This window comes from Rhinopithecus roxellana, chromosome 16, assembly GCF_007565055.1.
Source record: "Rhinopithecus roxellana isolate Shanxi Qingling chromosome 16, ASM756505v1, whole genome shotgun sequence".
Classification (NCBI taxonomy): Eukaryota; Metazoa; Chordata; class Mammalia; order Primates; family Cercopithecidae; genus Rhinopithecus; species Rhinopithecus roxellana.
Window position 1 is genome coordinate 23,431,545 of NC_044564.1, and position 19,219 is coordinate 23,450,763.

At 43.5% G+C, this 19,219-nt stretch overlaps 1 protein-coding gene across 1 annotated transcript in view; it reads right to left on the bottom strand.

Moving 5' to 3' along the window:
• The window catches only part of LOC104672653 (phospholipid-transporting ATPase FetA-like), a 54,350-nt gene that overhangs the window by 2,300 nt on the left and 32,831 nt on the right, over positions 1-19,219 (bottom strand). The window contains exons 8-16 of the mRNA XM_030920339.1: positions 9,867-10,031; positions 9,237-9,348; positions 7,914-8,019; positions 7,382-7,529; positions 6,643-6,826; positions 4,505-4,728; positions 2,471-2,554; positions 495-740; positions 191-329 (exon numbers count right to left, since the gene is read on the bottom strand). Coding sequence (XP_030776199.1) covers positions 191-329; positions 495-740; positions 2,471-2,554; positions 4,505-4,728; positions 6,643-6,826; positions 7,382-7,529; positions 7,914-8,019; positions 9,237-9,348; positions 9,867-10,031 — 1,408 coding nt within the window. The remainder of the gene's footprint in view (positions 1-190; positions 330-494; positions 741-2,470; positions 2,555-4,504; positions 4,729-6,642; positions 6,827-7,381; positions 7,530-7,913; positions 8,020-9,236; positions 9,349-9,866; positions 10,032-19,219) is intronic.

The following is a 19,219-nucleotide window of genomic DNA, read 5'->3' on the forward strand; positions in this document are numbered from 1 at the left end:
GACATTTGAAAATACCTTGGAAACTCAAATAAGGTAACTTATTTCCCTAGCTACATTTTGAGCCCTTTTAGGACAGAGACCATGTCTTATTTATATCTCTAGCCTAGCACATAGTAATGGCTTCTTGGTAAACATTTATTAAATAAATAAACCTGGTTCCCCACCCTCCGCCCACTGGGCAGGGCCTTACCTAGGAATTGGAAGACGTCAGGGAATGCTAGGCACAAGCCATCGCTGTACAGAAGGAACGACATGCAAAAGTAGAAACCCAGGCTACCCCAGATGACAACATGGCTTATCATTGTCCAGTAGGTTGTCTTCAGGGCGATCTGAAAAGTACCTTCTTATGGAACCTGTAATCTGGGACCTGTCAGCTACCTCCCTCCTCCAATTATGTAACGAGGGTTGCTCCCTTCCCACATTCCCTCCATTCCTCCCACTCTTTCAGAGAGACCCCCACCCAATCCCCTTACCCCCACCACCACTGGCCACACCTGTATTGTGACCACCCAGATCAAGGAGGTCTGCACCACCAGGGAGAAGGACTGGTAGTCGGAGATGTCCTTCCCATCATTTCGTTCTGCATTGTAAAGAGTCCCCATGGGGACAAAGAACAACACAAAGGAACTGTAGATCCCATGCATTAAACACTTCACAAATTCCTTTTTGTTGAAATAGAGGTTGTGCTGGCCTGGCTCATACAGCTCTGGGAAAAGGAGGCTCCATGTCTCATTCACATCCTGGAAGCACCAGAGGGTAAAGAGGGAGGCTCAGGGTCTCTCCATAGACGGTCCCATCTCCATCAGAGGAGAGGCTTCTCCCCTCACCAGGTCTGCTGCCAGGCTGCCTAGGAGCTTCCTTATGGATTACTTAAGAAGTGGAACCAGAGAACACAGCAGTGACCACAGACCCTTCCTGAAGTCCTACTCTCTAGGCAAGGATCTGGGTAGTGTTTGGGAGAAGGTCTGGATGCTGGAAGGGACTTGGAGGGAGTTAGAATTGGGGGCAACTAGGCTTGTGGGTAGCTGGGAGGGAGGACTGGAGCTTGAGATGGGGGAGGCAGCTGGGACATAAGTCCCAGGTGTAAGTGTTCTTTCAGTTGAATATATATATATATATTTTTTTTGAGATGGAGTCTTGCTCTATCACCCAGTCTGGAGTGCAGTGGCACCATCTTGGCTTACTGCAACCTCCACTTCTCAGGTTCAAACAATTCTCTTGCCTCAGCCTCCTGAGTAGCTGAGATTACAGGCGCCCGCCACCACACCTGGCTAATTTTTATATTTTTAGTAGAAACGGGGTTTTGCCATGTTGGCTAGCTGGTCTCAAACTCCTGACCTCAAGTGATCCACCTGCCTCGGCCTCCCAAAGTGCTGGGGTTACAAGTGTGAGCCACCATGCCCGGGCGTAGTTGAATATTTTTTATGTCAAAAGTCAATGTGGGAGAAAGGGACATTAATGGAGACCAGTTAGTCTTTTAATCTTCTTGTTCTGTGATGTTGCTCTCACTTCCATAGCTACTGGTGAACTGAAGGTGAAAAAATTACTCTAAATGAATGACATTGGATCATCTTCATCTCCTAAATCTGAAACTTTGGATACAAAGCTTGGGGCTGGCTTCAGAGATGGATCCCTAGAATTAGGCCACTGAAGCTGGACTGTTGAGTAATACAACCCACCCCTTTTGTTGTTCTGAGGTTAGCAGTTACTTCCTGGAGAATTTCCTTTAGAGCTGTTTCCCATGGAGACCAAGAGCCATGATCCCATGATGTCCTATTTCAGCTACTTTATTCCTTTTTGGAGACTCATTTTCTACTCCATGTGCCCAGGACTAGAGGTTGGGGCAGAAGACAAGGGAGAGGTGGGGTAGCAGGACCCTCAATGTCCAGGGAATTTCTGACAGGGACAGATGGTATCCCTTAGTCTGGCTCCTTATGATATAAACTATCACACCCATACTCCCATGCCTGGCCTTCAGGACTCCCACCCAGGCCTTCCTGCATTGACTTGTCTCACCCTCATTCTCCCTGAAGGAGTCTCTCTTTTTTGAAGTCCCATATGTTACCCAGTCCTATCCCAGTAACTCTATTTTCTTTTCTTTATTTTTTCAATTCATATTCTGCTTATGTTATTCAATTTTTTCCTTATTTTTTCCATGTATATTTTAATTACTTTTATATATACTCAATTTACTGTACAGCACAATTTCCATGTTTCTCTCTACAAAGACAAAATTGATACAGGAAAACTTGGCGTTCTAAAACTGAGGATTATACTCTGTTGAGGAGGATTTTTTACTTTATCTCATGATACCTATCTAGGTGACGAGCTCCTTTCCCCACTCTGGAAATTATTCCCTTTACACTGGATTTTGTAGAGCCCAGCTCTTGCTGTATGCTTCATTCTTAGGGATATTCCTCAAGGGCCCAGGGGCTTCAACTCTGACCAGGAGCTTGCTGCTGGATCTTACCTGATCAAACAGACTCATGCCCAGGACAGGGAGGGAAGTGTAGACCAGATTGTAGCACGTGATAAACCAGGTCTCATAAACTGTCTGGAAGAATACCAAGGAGATTTCATAGGCTCCTCTCTTCTCTACAGTCCCAGCTCCACCTTCCAGGTCCAAGATAGCCACCTTTATCCCTTGACCCCTGCCCCCCGCCCCAACCCCACCGCCACATTAACCTACTGCAGGAGAAACCTGACTGAGATTGTTGACCCCAGTCTCTACTTGATCTCACTTTGTTAGAACCCTGGGTCCTAGGATAGAGTAAGGCCACATCAAGCTTTCAAGGTAGATCCAGACCAATCCCACCATAATCTATACAGCCCCTCACTGCACAGGAAGGACCCAGAGTGATTGCTAGTGATGCTAGCTGTACCCCTGCACTCCTAGGCATGTAAACCTTTGTACTTTTTTTTTTTTTTTTTTTTTTTTTGGAGATGGAGTCTTGCTCTGTCACCCAGGTTGGAGTGCAGTGGTGTGATCTCGGCTCACTGCAACCTCTGCCTCCTGGGTTCAAGCAATTCTCCTGCTTCAGCCTCCTGAGTAGCTGGGACTACAGGTGCCCGCCACCACACCCAGCTGATTTTTGTATTTTTTGTAGAGACAGGGTTTTGCCATGTTGCCCATGCTGGTCTCGAACTCCTGACCTCAGGTGATCCACCTGCCTCGGCCTCCCAAAGTGTTGGAATTACAGGCATGAGCCACTTTGCCCAGTCTTTGGACTCTTTACTTGCTTAGTGGCATTCAGTGGCTTTTGTAGCACTGCATACCTCCTAATATTGGCAAGCAGAATAGACCCAATGACCCTTCCCAAGCTGAGTGCTCCATCCTGGGGCCTAGAGAGGGCTTTTTCTCTATTAGCCACAAGAGGTCAGCAGCAACACATGCATACACATACGCCTCCCACAAAGCAGACTGGCTTTGCTAGGGCTTGGGAGAATACAAATCCACTATTTGCTGACTGGCCTGTTATTCCTGGAGTCTATGGCAACAAAAGTAGGGCTCCCAAGATAATTGTTTCTGAGGTTGTTTCTCTTGGGAATCCTTGAGATGTTTCTGAAAAACTTCTCATAGGAAAAGGGACTCCTCTTAGAACATCAAAATCCAGGCGTCGCTTCTCTCCACTAAGGTGGGGGAGGTTTCACATTCAAATGTGGAATTAATTCATCAAAGTAACAATTGTGTGTGTGTTGGGGTCAGGAGTACAGGCAGTCTGAGTGGGGAAGGAGAAGCAAAAGGAAGCTGTATTTCCAAATATGGCTACAGGTGAACACGTCATATCTGGCCTATCTGGCATGACCCAGAGCCAAGCTCCTTGAGGCTTAGCCTGTTCCAAAAAGATGACTTTGGATGCTAAGAAAACTCCAAGGTCCAGGAATTTGTTCCCATTACATATGTTTGGAAATTCTAAGTCTCAACATCAGTGAAAACAGCTTAAGGGAAAGTTTAAGCCAGGTAGCTTATGCCTGTAATCCCAGCACTCTGGGAGGCCGAGGCAGGCAGATCACTCGAGCCCAGGAGTTCAAGACCACCTTGGGCAACATGGTGAAACCTCATTTCTACCAAAACTACAAAAAATTAGGGTGTCATGGTGCACACCTGTAGTCCCAGCTACTCGGGAGGCTGAGGTAGGAGAATCATCTGAGTCCAGGAAGTCGAGGCTGCAGTGGGCCATGTTCATGCCACTGCACTCCAGCCTGAGCAACAGAGCAAGACCCTGTCTCAACATAAGTAGATACATAAATAAAAAGAAAGTTTAAAAGTAGAAGTCAAGACCAAATCAGAGCCAGGCCAGAACAGTTATGGCTTGGAAATCTAAGGTTTGTGTAGGTTTAGGAGATGGAATCAGCATGAGGTGATGGGCTTCATGAATGGATGGCAGCATGTCATACATATTCATTGGTCTCTAGAGGCGAAAAAAGATCTGAGCTAGATGAAGTGAGAGATGACTACAGAAAACCCAGTTGACCAGAATGGAGATTGCCACTGATCACCTACCTGTGCGGAGAATCCATTAAAGAAGGCATACCAGAAGTGCACCAGGGTGAAGGTGAAGTTCTTATAAAAGAAGTAGCTGAGAAACTTGCACATGCGATTATAAGACCAGCGGCCATGGACCAAGAGTAGACGCTGAAGATACTGGAACTGGGAGAAGGTGAAGTCACTGTTGAGCATGGCCTGCAGTCCCTCCTGGCCACTGATGCCAACCCCAATGTGGGCAGCTGCAATAAAATCCCAGAAACTTCTCAGACAGAAAGCTTGTTTGCTGGGCTCCCAGCCTGGGAAGTGTAAAGGGAAAGCTGAGATGATGTTGTACAAACTCCTTTATTTTACATTTGGGAAATGCTTTTAGGCTCAGTGCAAACTGTCTCTTACCTAGTGGAGTCTTTTCTCCTTAGTGGATTGCCCCTCCCTCACAAACTGGAAAACAGCTCCCTTTTCTGCACTTTTTTGTTTTGTTTTTACAAAGACACCATCTCCCTGTGTTGCCCAAGCTGGTCTCAAACTCCTGGACTCAGGCGATCCTCTCACCTCAGCCTCCCAAAGTGTTGGGACTACAGGTGTGAGCCACTGTGCTAGCCCTGTCTTCTGTAGTTTGTTTTGTTTTGGACACTGCCACTAGAATGCCTGGCATGGCCAGTACTAGAAGCTGTCCTGAATGCTCTTTGCCACTACTCTAGCCATCTGGGCTCTTTCCTACTGTCCAGATGCTGAAGTTAAAATTTCTTGTTGTTTCTGGAACCCACTTAATTCAAGATGCAGGGTGGATGCCAGTCTAATACAGTATTTAATTACCTAAGTTTACCTAAGGGGCTAAAATCTAACTGTATGTGACGTACATACTTTGTTAGTGAGAAACAAGTTCTTCAGGAGGCCTAAGGTGACTTTTTCTGGATAAAGCAATTATTATATTTGATGGAAGAGAAAGACTGAAGTTCCTAAAAGTTTTAATTAGTTTGTGGTAGTTTGCCATTTTTCTGGCATATACCAAATTCACTGGTCTGGAATATGCCTACTGCACTGCTTGATGGGATAATTCAAACCTCTAAACTCCTAAATATCCCTAGGGTCTAGAAACTGGGGAAGAGAGCAAGAATACTTCCTAGTATTAAAGCTGAAGCTGGAATATCTGCTAGAGTTTCTTGTATGAGCAGAGAAGTTGGACTAGAGGACCTCTAGATTTGTCCATATCTCACAGACCTACATGTTGCTGGAGGCTGGTAGGTCAACATTCACCTGAAATTGAAACCAGTGAATTTGGCCAGGTGTGGTGGCTCATGCCTGTGATCCTAGCACTTTGAAACTGAGATGGGGGGGATCATTTGAGGCCAGAAGTTTGAGACCAGCCTGGGAAAAATAGTGAGACCTCACCTCTACTAATAATTAAAAGATAGCTGGGGATGGTGGTGTGTGCCTGTAGTCCCAGCTACTCAGGAGGTGGAGGCAGGGCGATTGCTTGAGACCAGGAGTTCAAGGCTGCAGTGAGTTATGATCATGCCACTGCACTCCAGCCTGGGTGACAGAGCAAGACCTTGTCTCAAAACAAAACAAAACGAAACAAAACAAAACCAAAAAAACCCTAGTAAACGTCAGCCATTTGCTTCTACTGGTCCAAAGTGATCAGTAAGTCACCTATTCTCCTCCAGCCAGGGGAGCAGGGCAAGCTCTTGGGAACATAGACTTGGGAAAGAAAAGATCTCTGAATTGGGCATCACAGCCTACAGCCTTCAAAAAAGAAACAGACTATGACTCCTGCCCAGGGGTCCTTTCTGTGGACCTTGAGTCATCTCAGAAAGAAGGTGTGGTAGTTGCACAGCCTGTTCTGTGAATGTAAGCATGTGTTCTTGTGGGAGCCATGTGTGTCTGTGTGTGTGCTTACACTCATAGTGTAAATGCATGAATTTGAATGTGTGTGCATACCTGTGGATATGGGCTGATGCCTGCATGTGTCAATAAATGGGAGTGCAGGGATAGAGGAGTATGAATGGAGTTGCAAAACCGTATAAATGTGTAACACATATGAGAGGCAGGAGTGTGAGCCAGCAACAGAGTACCACTCAGATCAGTTTTGCCCATGGAGGAAGGAAGGGGCAAGCCCATGGCTGGAAGCTAACTGTCCCCCTCCCCTCACATGCCTTTGATCATGCTGACGTCATTGGCCCCATCCCCGACGGCCAGTGTCACCACCTTCTTGTACCTCTTCATCAGCTCTACCACCTGGGCCTTCTGAAGGGGTGTCATCCGGCAGCAGATCACCCCCTTGCACATGCACGCTGTTCGCAGCAGTTCCAACTCCAGGTTCCCTTCTAGAGCATAGGCCTGTAGCACCAGGACACACTCACTCTTCAGGTTGCCCAAAAAAGCTCTCAGAATATGACCTTCCCAAATGGTTCCCTTTCCCTCCGCACCCTCCTGTCCTTCACAGGGCAGGCATAGCTGCTTCCAAGGCACTCCACCCCCAAGGGAGGCCAAGCCCCCAAGTCAGTTCTAGGCATCCTCACATCTGACTCAGCCTCCAATGGGAAACTAGTCGGGACCTCTCATTGGGCCAAATCTGTTGATGGGGCTAAGAGCTCAAGTGACTTCTTGGGGGACCTGTTTCTGCTTGCTTCCCTTTTCCCTTAAGTGACAGGTCACATCAGTAGAGAAGAATTTGAATTTGGATAAGGAAGAAATAAGCCCTTCTCTTTCCTTATTTACTTCTTCCTAGAGAAGCCTAGGGAAAGGAGTCTTTCAGGCAAGGACACCTGAAGGGAAGGGGAATAGGGTGACTCATGGAATAGGAAAGGGAGTCTTGAAATTTCCCTGAAGTGTTGGACCTAGGAAGAGGGTTTCTTGGAAGTAGAGAATAGAGTGTAGCTCTGTGTTGCCCACCAGACTGTAGCCATCGATGATCAAGCCATAGTTGCCATTGGCCACCTCCTCGGGTATTTCAAAAGGCAGTTCGGGCTTCGTGGTGAGGTAAATGTTTATGGGGTCTGAATCCAGGAGAGACTCGGGTTTCATCTTGTTCCTTGCTGTCCTGAAAGCAAAGAGTAGTAGTCAGAGTCTGACCTGAAGTCTCAGAATTTAGGAGGGAAAATGTGTCCCCAGATGAAAGTGGGCAAAGGGGATACAGGAACTCTGCAAAGCACCAGCCAAGACCTCAGACTTGACAGCCTCTCAAGACCTGCCACTGCCATAGGTCCCTGACCATCCACATGCTACACTTCTCCATCCCCCATATTCCAGCCCCATTTAGCCCAAATGCTGCCTTACAAAATTTTTTCAAATATTTTAGTTTTTGTTTTTTCCCTCCTCCATGTCTCATCTGTTCCTTCTGGTGGTGTGGGAGCCACACTAAGGGAAGAGATGGGTGGGAAATTTTGGGTCCAGGGACTGGCTGTGGCTAATCTCCCATCTATACCTGAGTTCTTTCCGAATAGTCTCATCATCCCTGCCTTCCACGACGAACACCTCATCCATTTCATCCTCAAATAGATTACAGGAATAGGCAATGTTCACAGCAGTCTCTGTAGCAAAGGAGGAGTACAAATCTCATTTTGGCTGGTGTTTAAGACAGGGACAGGATCTTCACATTGTACAGGTACACAGGCTCTAATATTGGGCTGCAGAGCCCATTCGTCCACATTTGCCATGGATGCAATCAAAGTGCATTTTTAAAGAATCAGTGGAGATCATGTTCAAACATCCACGGATGATTGTCTACCTGTACAGACTTGTGGGTTACTTATCAATAACTATGGTCATTCTGGCCTTCTCTAGAAAGCCTTACCCTATTTCTTAGAACAATTTCAGTCTTTATGTACCTCTCCAGGCAATCAGGATGTGTTTCTTTGAACAGCACTGTGCCCATCTCTATGCTAGATTTTATGCCCCCATAAAATAGTCTGGAATTTGGAATAAATTCATACTAAGAAAAAAATCAAGCCCTGAATCCTGGCTACACGTGGTATCAGAATTCAGAGGAGAGACTGCAATTGTCACAGAAACTTTCTTGAAGGAAGTCCTTGGAGGATGAATAAGACTTGAAGGAAAAGGCATTTTAAGTGGAGAAACAACCCAAACCAAGACCCTAGAGTAGGAATTGGTTTCTTTGCGGGGCATATTTAAGATAATGGTAACATTAGGATGCAGATAAGGATGTGAAGAGCAATAGATTATCAAAGTCTTGAAGGCCAGATAGAAGAGTTCAACCTTTACAACATGGAGTCACTGTACGTCCCTGAACAGAGGAGTAACATCATAAAATTAGTATATTTGAGGAAGATTAAACTGATGGTTGTATGTTGGCTGTACTGAAATTAATAAGGGCAAGAGACAGAGAGATGAGTTCAGAAGTTTGTGTTAAGTACAGCCAACAGAAAATGAGGTTGAACTGGGAGGGTAACATAGGAGGATTTTCAGACAAATTTGTGGAATATAGTAGGAGAGTGATTCTATGGGACAGTAGGGTAAAGTCAAAGACAATTTTAAAGTTTAGCTTGTGAGTTCCTGGGTGACAGGTCATGTCTGATTGATTCATCTGTCTTCAATGACTAATATATCATGTGGCATAAAGTATATGCTCAGCAAATTGTATACAAGATTGAGAATAAAGGTGTCCTCTAAGGACTTGATTTGACTTAGAAGATACTTGTCAAAAAATGGCTAAGAAAAAAAGGAAAGAGGAGGAAAAGAAATGGCTAAGGTGGATAGGGAAGAGGATCAGTCAGTCTAGGGGTTTTACCTTGCTTATCTCCAGTTAAAACCCACAGTCTAATTTTGGCTTTTTTCAGGATGATGATTGTCTCAGGTACTCCATCTTGTAGCTTGTCTTCTATGGCTGTGACCCCTAACAGCTTTGAAAAGATGTATCAGTGAATGAGGAAAAAGGTAAGAGGCTTTTCCCCTTTTATTAAAAATAATTAATTATTTTTAATTTAGTGCTACCCAACGACTGAACCGGCACCTCAGTACTCTCTTTAGTGAGCCGGCTCTGTCCTGGTGTGAGGCTCTCAGTGGTATAAAAATCAGCACATTCTGCCTCACAACACACACAGCCTTTCAACTAGATTACTTAGTTTCTGTGAACAGCTTTGGAATTAGAAACACTGCCAGAAAGATTAAAAATTACAACCAGTGCATTCTTCCATTATGGATTGAGAAGGTCCAGGATATACTGAATCAGCTGGGAATCCAGTATCCAGCCTCCCTGGCACAAAGCTATGGAGCTCGCATGCCAAGACTTCCTATCTTTCCTCCCAGAGAGAGCCTGCATCTGTCAATCCTCTGCGAGCCACTTTCAGAGCCCTTGCTCAGTCTGCTGACTGCCAGGCCCCATCACTGCCCCCAGTCTATCCCTGGCTTCCTCACTAACCATCAAGTCTTTTTCGACTTCTTCATAGACACTTGATAATCTGCTTTCCCGATTCTCCAAAGACAAGCAGGCTTCAGTATGCCTCTTGCTCCAGTCCTGAAAGAATGCTTCATCCAACTCTCGGTAGGCCACCATTAGGGTGCGAAGGCCTTCACTGGCACAATCCTGGAAGACATACACGTGTGTGCACTGAGTGGGCCTGGGCTGGGTTAAGGCTGAGTTAAGGGAGTGGCAGACCAACCCCACAGGCTTCATTTGCCTGCAAAATAGGGTTTAATAATTAGCAACATGGGGCTAGTTCCTAGCCTAAGCAGAAAGCAACTGATGGGCTTTTTCAGCAAAATGTCCCAAAGATGGGGGCCAGCATAGCTGGAAGGTTGAGAGTAATTCTGAAGGATAGAAGGTTCTAGCTTTTACTTGTGGTTAGGTAATTTGCTGTGTGACTCTGGGAAAAACCAAGTCTAGATCTCTTACTTGTAAAATTGGGATGATAATGTACCCTCTACAGAGAGGATAATGATGACTATGATATGAGAATGAAGGGAATAATAAAGTAAAAAGAAGCAGTTGTTATAAAAAATAATCAAAGGTGTTACTAGTTTTTACAAGCACACATTCACTTCCATTTTCCTCTCTCCTTTCCTTCCTCAAATATTCACTGGGTATCTTACACAGCACATACTTGTGTATTTGTCTATAGTTGGTTGGTTCAGTTGATTAGCCATAGCCGGCATGTTAATGAGGGCACCACTGAAATGCTCTTTGGGTGAGTTAGCATCGTTTTGCTCCTTAGCCACTGACATATCCTAACTAACCATAGCTAACCATCTTGCAGGAATAAACTCTTGGTCATAGGAGGGCTGGGTGAGAGAGTGTGGGTGGTTTAGGGCAGAATTCATATCCATCTAAGGGTGGGTTAGAAACAGATTTTGAATATCGAGAACTGCACATGACAACAATTCCACACGATCATTGCTATAGTGAGTGGCAAACTAATTCACTTTGGCATTATAAGAGCAAGAGAAACAGAATTTACTCTCAGTTCCCTGTGTAACGTCGAAGTGTTTGATGCTAGCTGTTAGGTGAAATTAACATAAGACAATATATGGACGGAATGTCATCTCTTAAACCTCTATGATGTTGGCAGTCTAGGAAGCCCCAGAAAAGATTTCAGGAGAGTTTCTAAGAAGGAAGTGACAGTGGCAGAAACTGCTTTTGTATAGGACACAGATAAAATAACTTGACAAGCTTAACAATACAATGACAGATTCATTAATCCATTCAACAAATAACTTTGTGGTATGTGTTAACATTATCTTTTATCCCTACTTGTGTGTTTTTTCTCTTAGTGCTGGTATGAGGTAAACTGGGCCTGGGAGCCAAATCCTGCCCGCTACCTGCATGTGCATGACCTGTTTGCTGAACCCTGTCTCAGAGGGCCTGGAGTTCTGCTTTTGTGTGAGTGGGTTGTTAGAGCTTGACTCTTACAGATTTGCCATCAGTGGTGAATACACTGTAGTATAGTCAGGCTTCACTGTAAGTGTCTGTTGAGGATGGTAAGCAGCAAGCATGTCAAAAGATCTGAAACAGTTTTTTGGCTTCCTTTGAGGCTAGTCTGTGGAAATGCTTTCAGAAAAGGTACCCTAATTCACATGTTCTGAAAGGTTAAAAGATAAAAGTCTAGTCCATAAAAAATACTATGGCCTCTGAGAACCAGTATAAGGCATAAGAGCTGTCTTGTGTGGGACATTTCACTGACTTAAAAAAAAAACTTGAGATATAATTCATATACTATAAATTTCATCCTTTTAAAGTATACAAGTCAATGTCCTTTTAAAAGTCTATTCACAAAGTTCGTGCACCCATTACTAATGTCTAATTTCAGAATATTTTAATTATCCCAAGCTGAAACCCTGTATCCATTAGCAGTCATTCCCCATTCCATTTTCCCCTAGCCCTATGATGGCCACTAATTTACTTTCTGATTCTACAGATTTGCCTAGTCTGGACATTTCATATACACGGAATCTTTGTGGCCTTTTATGACTGGCTTCTTCACATAGCATAATGTTTTCAAGGTTCATCTCTGCTGTAGCATTTATCAGTACTTCACTCATTTTTATTTCCAAATAACATTCCATTGTACAGATAAACCACATTTTATTTATCCAATCATCTGTTGATGGACATTAGGGTTCTTTCACTTTTTTGGCCATTATGAACAATGCAGCTTAGAACACTTGTGTACATGGTTTTTTTTTTTTTTTAATTTTTAATTTTTGTGGGTACATAGTAGGTGTATATATTTACGGGAAATATGCAATATTTTGATACAGGCATATAATCATCACATCAGGGTAAATGGGGTATCTATCACCTCAAGCATTTATCATTTGTGTTACAAACAATCCAATTATACTCTTTTAGTTACTTAAAAATGTACAATTAAATTATTAACTATAGTCACCCTGTTGTGCCACCAAATACTAGATCTTATTCATTCTTTCTATTTTTCAATACCCATTTGCCATCCTCACTTCCCTCCCTCTGCCCCACTACCCTTCCCAGCCTCTGGTAACCATCATTCTACTCTCTGTCTCCATGAGTTCAATTGTTTTAATTTTTAGCTCCAACTAATTGAGAACATGCAAAGTTCGCCTTTCTGTGCCTGGCTTATTTCACTTATTAATAACATAATGATCTCCAGTTCCATCCATGTTGTTGCAAATGACAGGATCTCATTCTTTTTTATAACTGAATAGTACTCCTTGTGTATATGTGTCACATTTTCTTTATTCATTTGTCTGTTGATGGACACTTAACTTTTTGCCTCCAAATCTTGGCTATTGTGAATATTGCTACAAAAAACATGGAAGTGACAATATCTATTCAATACACTGGTTTCCTTTCTTTTGGGTATATACCTAGCAGTGGGATTTCTAGATCATATGGTAGCTCTATTTTTAGTTTTTTGAGGAAACTCCAAACTGTTCTCCATAGTGTCTGTACTAATTTACATTCCCAACAGCAGTGTACAAAGGTTCTCTTTTATCCATACCCTAGCTAACATTTGTTATTGCCTGTCTTTTGGATAAAAGCCATTTTAACTGGGGTGAGATGATATTTCATTCTAATTTTGATTTGCATTTCTGTGATGATCAATGATGTTGAGCACCTTTTTATATGCCTGTTTATTATTTGCATGTCTTCTTTTGAGAAATGTCTCTTCAGATCTTTTGCCCATTGTTAAATCGGATTATTAGATTTTTTTTTCCTATAGAGTTGTTTGAGTTCCTTATATATTCTGGTTATTAATCCTTTGTCAGATGAGTAGTTTGCAGATATTTTCTCCCATTCTGTGGGTTGTCTCTTTACTTTGTTGATTGTTTCCTTTGCTGTGCAGAAGCTTTTAAACTTAATGTGATCCCATTTGTCCATTTTTGCTTTGATTGCCTGTGCTTGAGGGGTATTACTGAACATATTTTTTGCCCAGACTAATGTGCTGGAGAGTTTCCCCAGTGTTTTCATTTAGTAGTTACATAATTTGAGGTATTAGATTCAAGTCATTAATCTATTTTGATTTGATATTTATGGTGAGACATGGGGTCTGTTTTCATTCTCCTTTAAACTTTTTAAAAATTTACTTAAAAAAATAGAGTCAGGGTTGTGCTTTGTTGCCCAGGCTGGTCTCGAGCTCCTGGGTTCAAGTGATCTTCCTGCCTCAACTTCCCAAAGTGTTGGGATTACAGGCATGAGCCACAATGCCCGTCCTAGTTTAATTATTCTGCATATGAATAATATTTTTTCCCAGCATCATTTATTGACGAGACTGTCTTTTCCCCAGTGTATGTTCTTGGCACCTTTGTCTAAAATTAGTTTACTGTAGGTATATGAATTTTTTTCTGGGTTCTCTATTCTGTTACATTGGTCTATGTGTCTGTTTTTATGCCATTGCCATACTGTTTTGGTTACTATAGCTCTATAGTATAATTTAAACTCAGGTAATGTGATTCCTCCAGTTTTGTTATTTTTGCTCAGGATAGCTTTGGCTATTCTGGGTCTTTTATGGTTCCATATAAATTTTAGGATGGTTTTTTCTATTTCTGTGAAGGATGTCATTGATATTTTGATAGGGGTTGCACTGAATCTGTAGATTGCTTTGGGTAGTATGGACATTTTAACAATATTTACGGCCAGGCGCGGTGGCTCAAGCCTGTAATCCCAGCACTTTGGGAGGCCGAGATGGGCGGATCATGAGGTCAGGAGATCGAGACCATCCTGGCTAACACGGTGAAACCCCGTCTCTACTAAAAATACAAAAACTAGCCGGGCGAGGTGGTGGGCGCCTGTAGTCCCAGCTACTCGGGAGGCTGAGGCAGGAGAATGGCGTAAACCTGGGAGGTGGAGCTTGCAGTGAGCTGAGATCTGGCCACTGCACTCCAGTCCGGGCGACAGAGTGAGACTCTGCCTCAAAAAAAAAAAAAAAAAAACAATATTTACTCTTCCAACTCATGGAGTATCTTTTCATTTTTTTGTGTCCCCTTCAATTTATTTCATCAATGTTTTATAGTTTTCATTGTAGAGATCTTTCACTTCTTTGGTAAAGTTAATTCTGAGGTATTTAATTCTCCCTGTAGCTACTGTAAATGGGATTACTTTCTTGATATCTTTTTCAGATTGCTTGCTGTTGGCATATAGAAATGCTATTGATTTTTGTATACTGAGTATGTATCCTGCAACATTACTGAATTTGCTTATCAGTTCTAACAGTTTTTTTGGTGGAATCTTTAGGTTTTTCCAAATATAAGATCATATCAACTGCAAACAAGGATAATTTGACTTCTTCCTTTCCAATTTGGGTGTCCTTTATTACTTTCTGTTGTCTGATTGCTCTAGCTAGGACTTCCAGTACTATACTGAATAACAGTGCTGAAAGTGGGTATCCTGGTTGTGTTTCAGATCTTGGAGGAAAGACTTTCAGTTTTTCTCCATTCAGTGTGATACTAGGGACTTGGGTGTTGTGATCTAAGTCGTGTCTGCATTAGGAGGCACCCCAAGCCCAGGAACACTGTCATTTTTGCAGACTTGTAGCGGTACAAGTGGTCTTGGATAAGATGGTGGTCTTGGATAAAATCTGGAAGAATTATCTGGATTACTAGGCAAATTACTGGATTACTCTTATTTTCTTCCTTTACATTCTCCCAACCAAATGGAGTCTCTCTTTCTCTGTGCTGAACTGCCTCGAGCTGGGACACAAGCAACCCTGTGACCACCATTGTGACTGTGGTGGGTCAGACCTGAAGCCAGCACAACTCTGGGTCTTGCCCAATGCCCAATGTAACCACTACCTGGTTACCACCTATGTTCACTCAAGGGCCTAGAGCTCTACAATCAGCAGGTGGTGAAGCCAGCCACTCTTGTGTCCTTCACTTCAGGGTGGTGATTCTCCAAGGCTCCAACCTGGTCCAGAGATGTCATTTGGGATCCAGGACCCAGAGTCATAAACCCAAAAAATCCACTTGGTGCTTTATTCCACTGCAGTTAAGTTGGCATTGAAACCACAAGACAATGGGTTTTCCCACTCTTCCCTCCCTTCCCTCCCTTTTTCCCAGGTAGTGGAGTTTCTCCCTGTGTCCACCATCATGACAGGCTTATGGGGAGTACTGCCAGGGTACTGATGATTTTTCACTTAAGGCCCAAAAGTTCTTCAATCAGCCTGTGGTAAATGCTTCCAGGCTTGGAACTCCCCCTTCAGGGCAATGGGCTATCTTCTGGCCAAGGGTAGGTTTAGAAATGCCATCTGAGAGCCAACGCTTGGAATTGGGGGCCCCTAGAGCCTGCTTGGTGCTGTGACCAAGCTGGTAGCTAAGCTGCAAGATAAAGTCCTCTTTATTTTTCCCTCTCCTTTTTTCAAATAGAAGGGGTCTCTCCTTGTAGTCACCACAGTGTGAATATGCTGAGTGACACCTGAAGCCAGCACATCTCACAGTCTCACCCAAGGCCCATGGCATGTATTACCTGGTTAGTGCTATTGATTATTCAGAACCCTAGGGCTCTTAGGTCTGGAGGTGATAAATACTGCCAGGACTGGGTCCCCCTCAAGGTAGTGGGTTCCCTTTGGCCCAGGGCATGTCTAAAAATCTCACCCAAGAACTAGGGCCTGGAATGGGGGCCTCATGACTTCGCCTAGTGCCCTGTCCTACCGTGGCTGAGCTGGTGTCCAAGTTGCAAAACAAAATCCTCTTTATTATTCCCTTTCCTCTCCTCAAATGGAAGGAAGGGATCTCTTTTGCAGGTATGTGTTGTGCTGCCTGGGGTTGGGGTAGGGGTGGCACTCCCTTAGCCACCCAGACTAGTGTCTCACTGGGTCTCATGACCCTCCAAGTCCACTGGCTCTGAACCCAGTACAGCACTAGGACTTGGCTAGGACTTGCAGTCCTTGTGGCCTTGACAGCCTATCAAGTTTATTTAGAACCCCAGAGCACTTTAATCTGTGATGGTGAAGCTTGCAGAAACTCAAGGTCTTTTTTTGAGACAGAGTTTTGCTCTTGTTGCCCAGGCTGGAGTGCAATGGCACTGTCTCAGGTCACTGTGACCTCCACCTCCCGGGTTGAAGCAAATCTCCTACCTCAGCCTCCCAAGTAGCTGGAATTACAGGCATGCACCACCATGTCTGGCTAATTTTTTGTATTTTAGTAGAGACAGGTTTCTCCATGGTGGTCAAGCTGGTCTCAAACTCCAGACCTCAGGTGATCTGCCCACCTTGGCCTCCCAAAGTGTTGGGATTACAGGCGTGAGCCACTGTGCCCAGCAAGAAACTTAAGTTCTGACTGTTGGGATGGGTGATTCCCCTCTGGCTAGGACTAGTCTAAATGCTCCCTCTGTGGGCACTGGTTGTGTTTTGACTGGTGTTGGCAGCACTGAGTTCCCATAATTGCTGCACTCTCCCTCCCCCAAATTCACAGATACTCTGCACAATGTGGCCACTGCTGGGGGATGCAGGAGGGCTGATGCTAGTGATTCAAGACTGTCTTTCCTACCCTCTTCAGTACACCTTTCAGTGATATGAAGTTAACATCAGATACTCTGATTGCTCATGTTTTTGGTTCTTTGAAGGTGATTTTTAATGTAGATAGTTGTCAAATATGGTGTTCCTGTGAGGAAAATGATCAGTGAAGGATTCTATTTATCCATCTTGCTCCCATCCCTCCACCTGTGTACATGTTTTTGTATGGGTGTATATTTTTATTTCTCTAGGAAATATACCTTGGAGTGGAATTGCTAGGTTATATGATCACTTTATGCTTAACTTTTTAAAGAAATACCAGACTGTTTTCCAAAATGGCTGTGCTATTTTACTTTCCCAATAGCAATGTAGAGGGGTTACAATTTCTCTGCATCCTTGTCAATGCTTATTATTGTCTGGTTATCTTTCTTTTTCCTTCAAATATTTGATTTTAGCCATCCTAGTGGGTATAAAGTGGATTTTGTGGGTTTGATTTTTGTATTTCTCTAATGACTAATGATGTTGAATAGCTCTTCATGAGCTTATTGGCCATTTGTTCTCTGGCTTCTGGCTGTGTGTTAATGGAGAGTCAAGTTGAGGTGACTTAATAAAATAGCATATTCTCTGATTTATCAAACATTTTTGTGATCTATCTTCATTCTTATTCTGTCCCTTGTTCTCTCCCTAGTCCCCAAACCCTTTGCATATACAGATTTAGAAGTGAAAACCTCAAAGAGTATGGATCTGGTTTTCCTTTCTTGTGCCAGACGGCTGGAGCTACTCTCTCTTTTTGATACATCCCAAATCCTAGAGTGTAGAAGTAAGGTAGGGTAGGGTCGAGAAGGTGCCTTTGATGATTCCAATCCTATAGACAACAGAGAGAGGTATCGAACAGTCCAGGCCTGATGTTTTCTATTCTAGGCAGTCTGTTCTCATCATGGCTGGGGGCGTAGGGCCTCCCATAACAACAGGTCCTATTCTTTTTATTATTATTATTATTATTATTATTATACTTTAAGTTCTGGGATATATGTGCAGAATGTGCAGGTTTGTTACATAGGTATACACGTGCCACGGTGGTTTGCTGCACCCATCAACCTGTCATCTACATTAGGTATTTCTCCTAATGCTATCCTTCCCCTAGTCCCCCACCCTGGTGTGTTATGTTCCCCTCCCTGTGTCCATGTGTTCTCATTGTTCAACTCCCACTTGTGAGTGTGGTGTTTGGTTTTCTGTTCCTGTGTTAGTTTGCTGAGAATGATGGTTTCCAGCTTCATCCATGTCCCTGCAAAGGACATTAACGCATCATTTTTTATGGCTGCGTAGTATTCCATGGTGTATATGTGTCACATTTTCTTTATCCAGTCTATCACTGATGGGCATTTGGGTTGGTTCCAAGTCTCTGTTATTGTGAATAGTGCTGCAATAAACATACGTGTGCACGTGTCTTTATAGTAGAATCATTTATAATCATTTGGGTATATACCTAGTAATGGGACTGCTTGGTCAAATGGTATTTCTGGTTCTAGATCCTTGAGGAATCACCACACTATCTTTCACAATGGCTGAACTAATTTACACTCCCACCAACAGTGTAAAAGTGTTCTTATTTCTCCATATCCTCTCTAGCATCTGTTGTTTCCTGACTTTTTAAGGATCGCCATTCTTTTTTTGTTTTGTTTCGTTTTTTTGAGATGGAGTCTCGCTCTGTCGCCCAGGCTGGAGTGCAGTGGTGCAATCTTGGCTCACTGCAAGCTCTGCCTCCTGGGTTCACACCATTCTCCTGCCTCAGCCTCCCGAGTAGCTGGGACTACAGGCGCCCGCCACCACGCCCAGCTAGTTTTGTGTATTTTTAGTAGAGACAGGGTTTCACCATGTTAGCCAAGATGATCTTGATCTCTTGACCTCATGATCCACCCACCTCAGCCTCCCAAAGTGCTGGGATTACAGGCATGAGCCACCGCCCCCAGCCTAATGATCGCCATTCTAACTGGCGTGAGATGTGGTCTCATTGTGGTTTTGATTTGCATTTCTCTGATGACCAGTGATGATAAGCTTTTTTTCATATGTTTGTTGGCCACATAAATGTCTTCTTTTGAGGAGCATCTGTTCATATCCTTTGCCCACTTTTTGATGGGGTTGTTTTCTTCTTGTAAATTTGTTTAAGTTCCTTATAGATTCTGGATATTACCCCTTTGTCAGATGGATAGATTGCAAAAAATTTTCTCCCATTCTGTAGGTTGCCTGTTCACTCTGATGATAGTTTCTTTTGCTGTGCAGAAGCTCTTTAGTTTAATTAGATCCCATTTATCAATTTTGACTTTTGTTGCCATTGCTTTTGGTATTT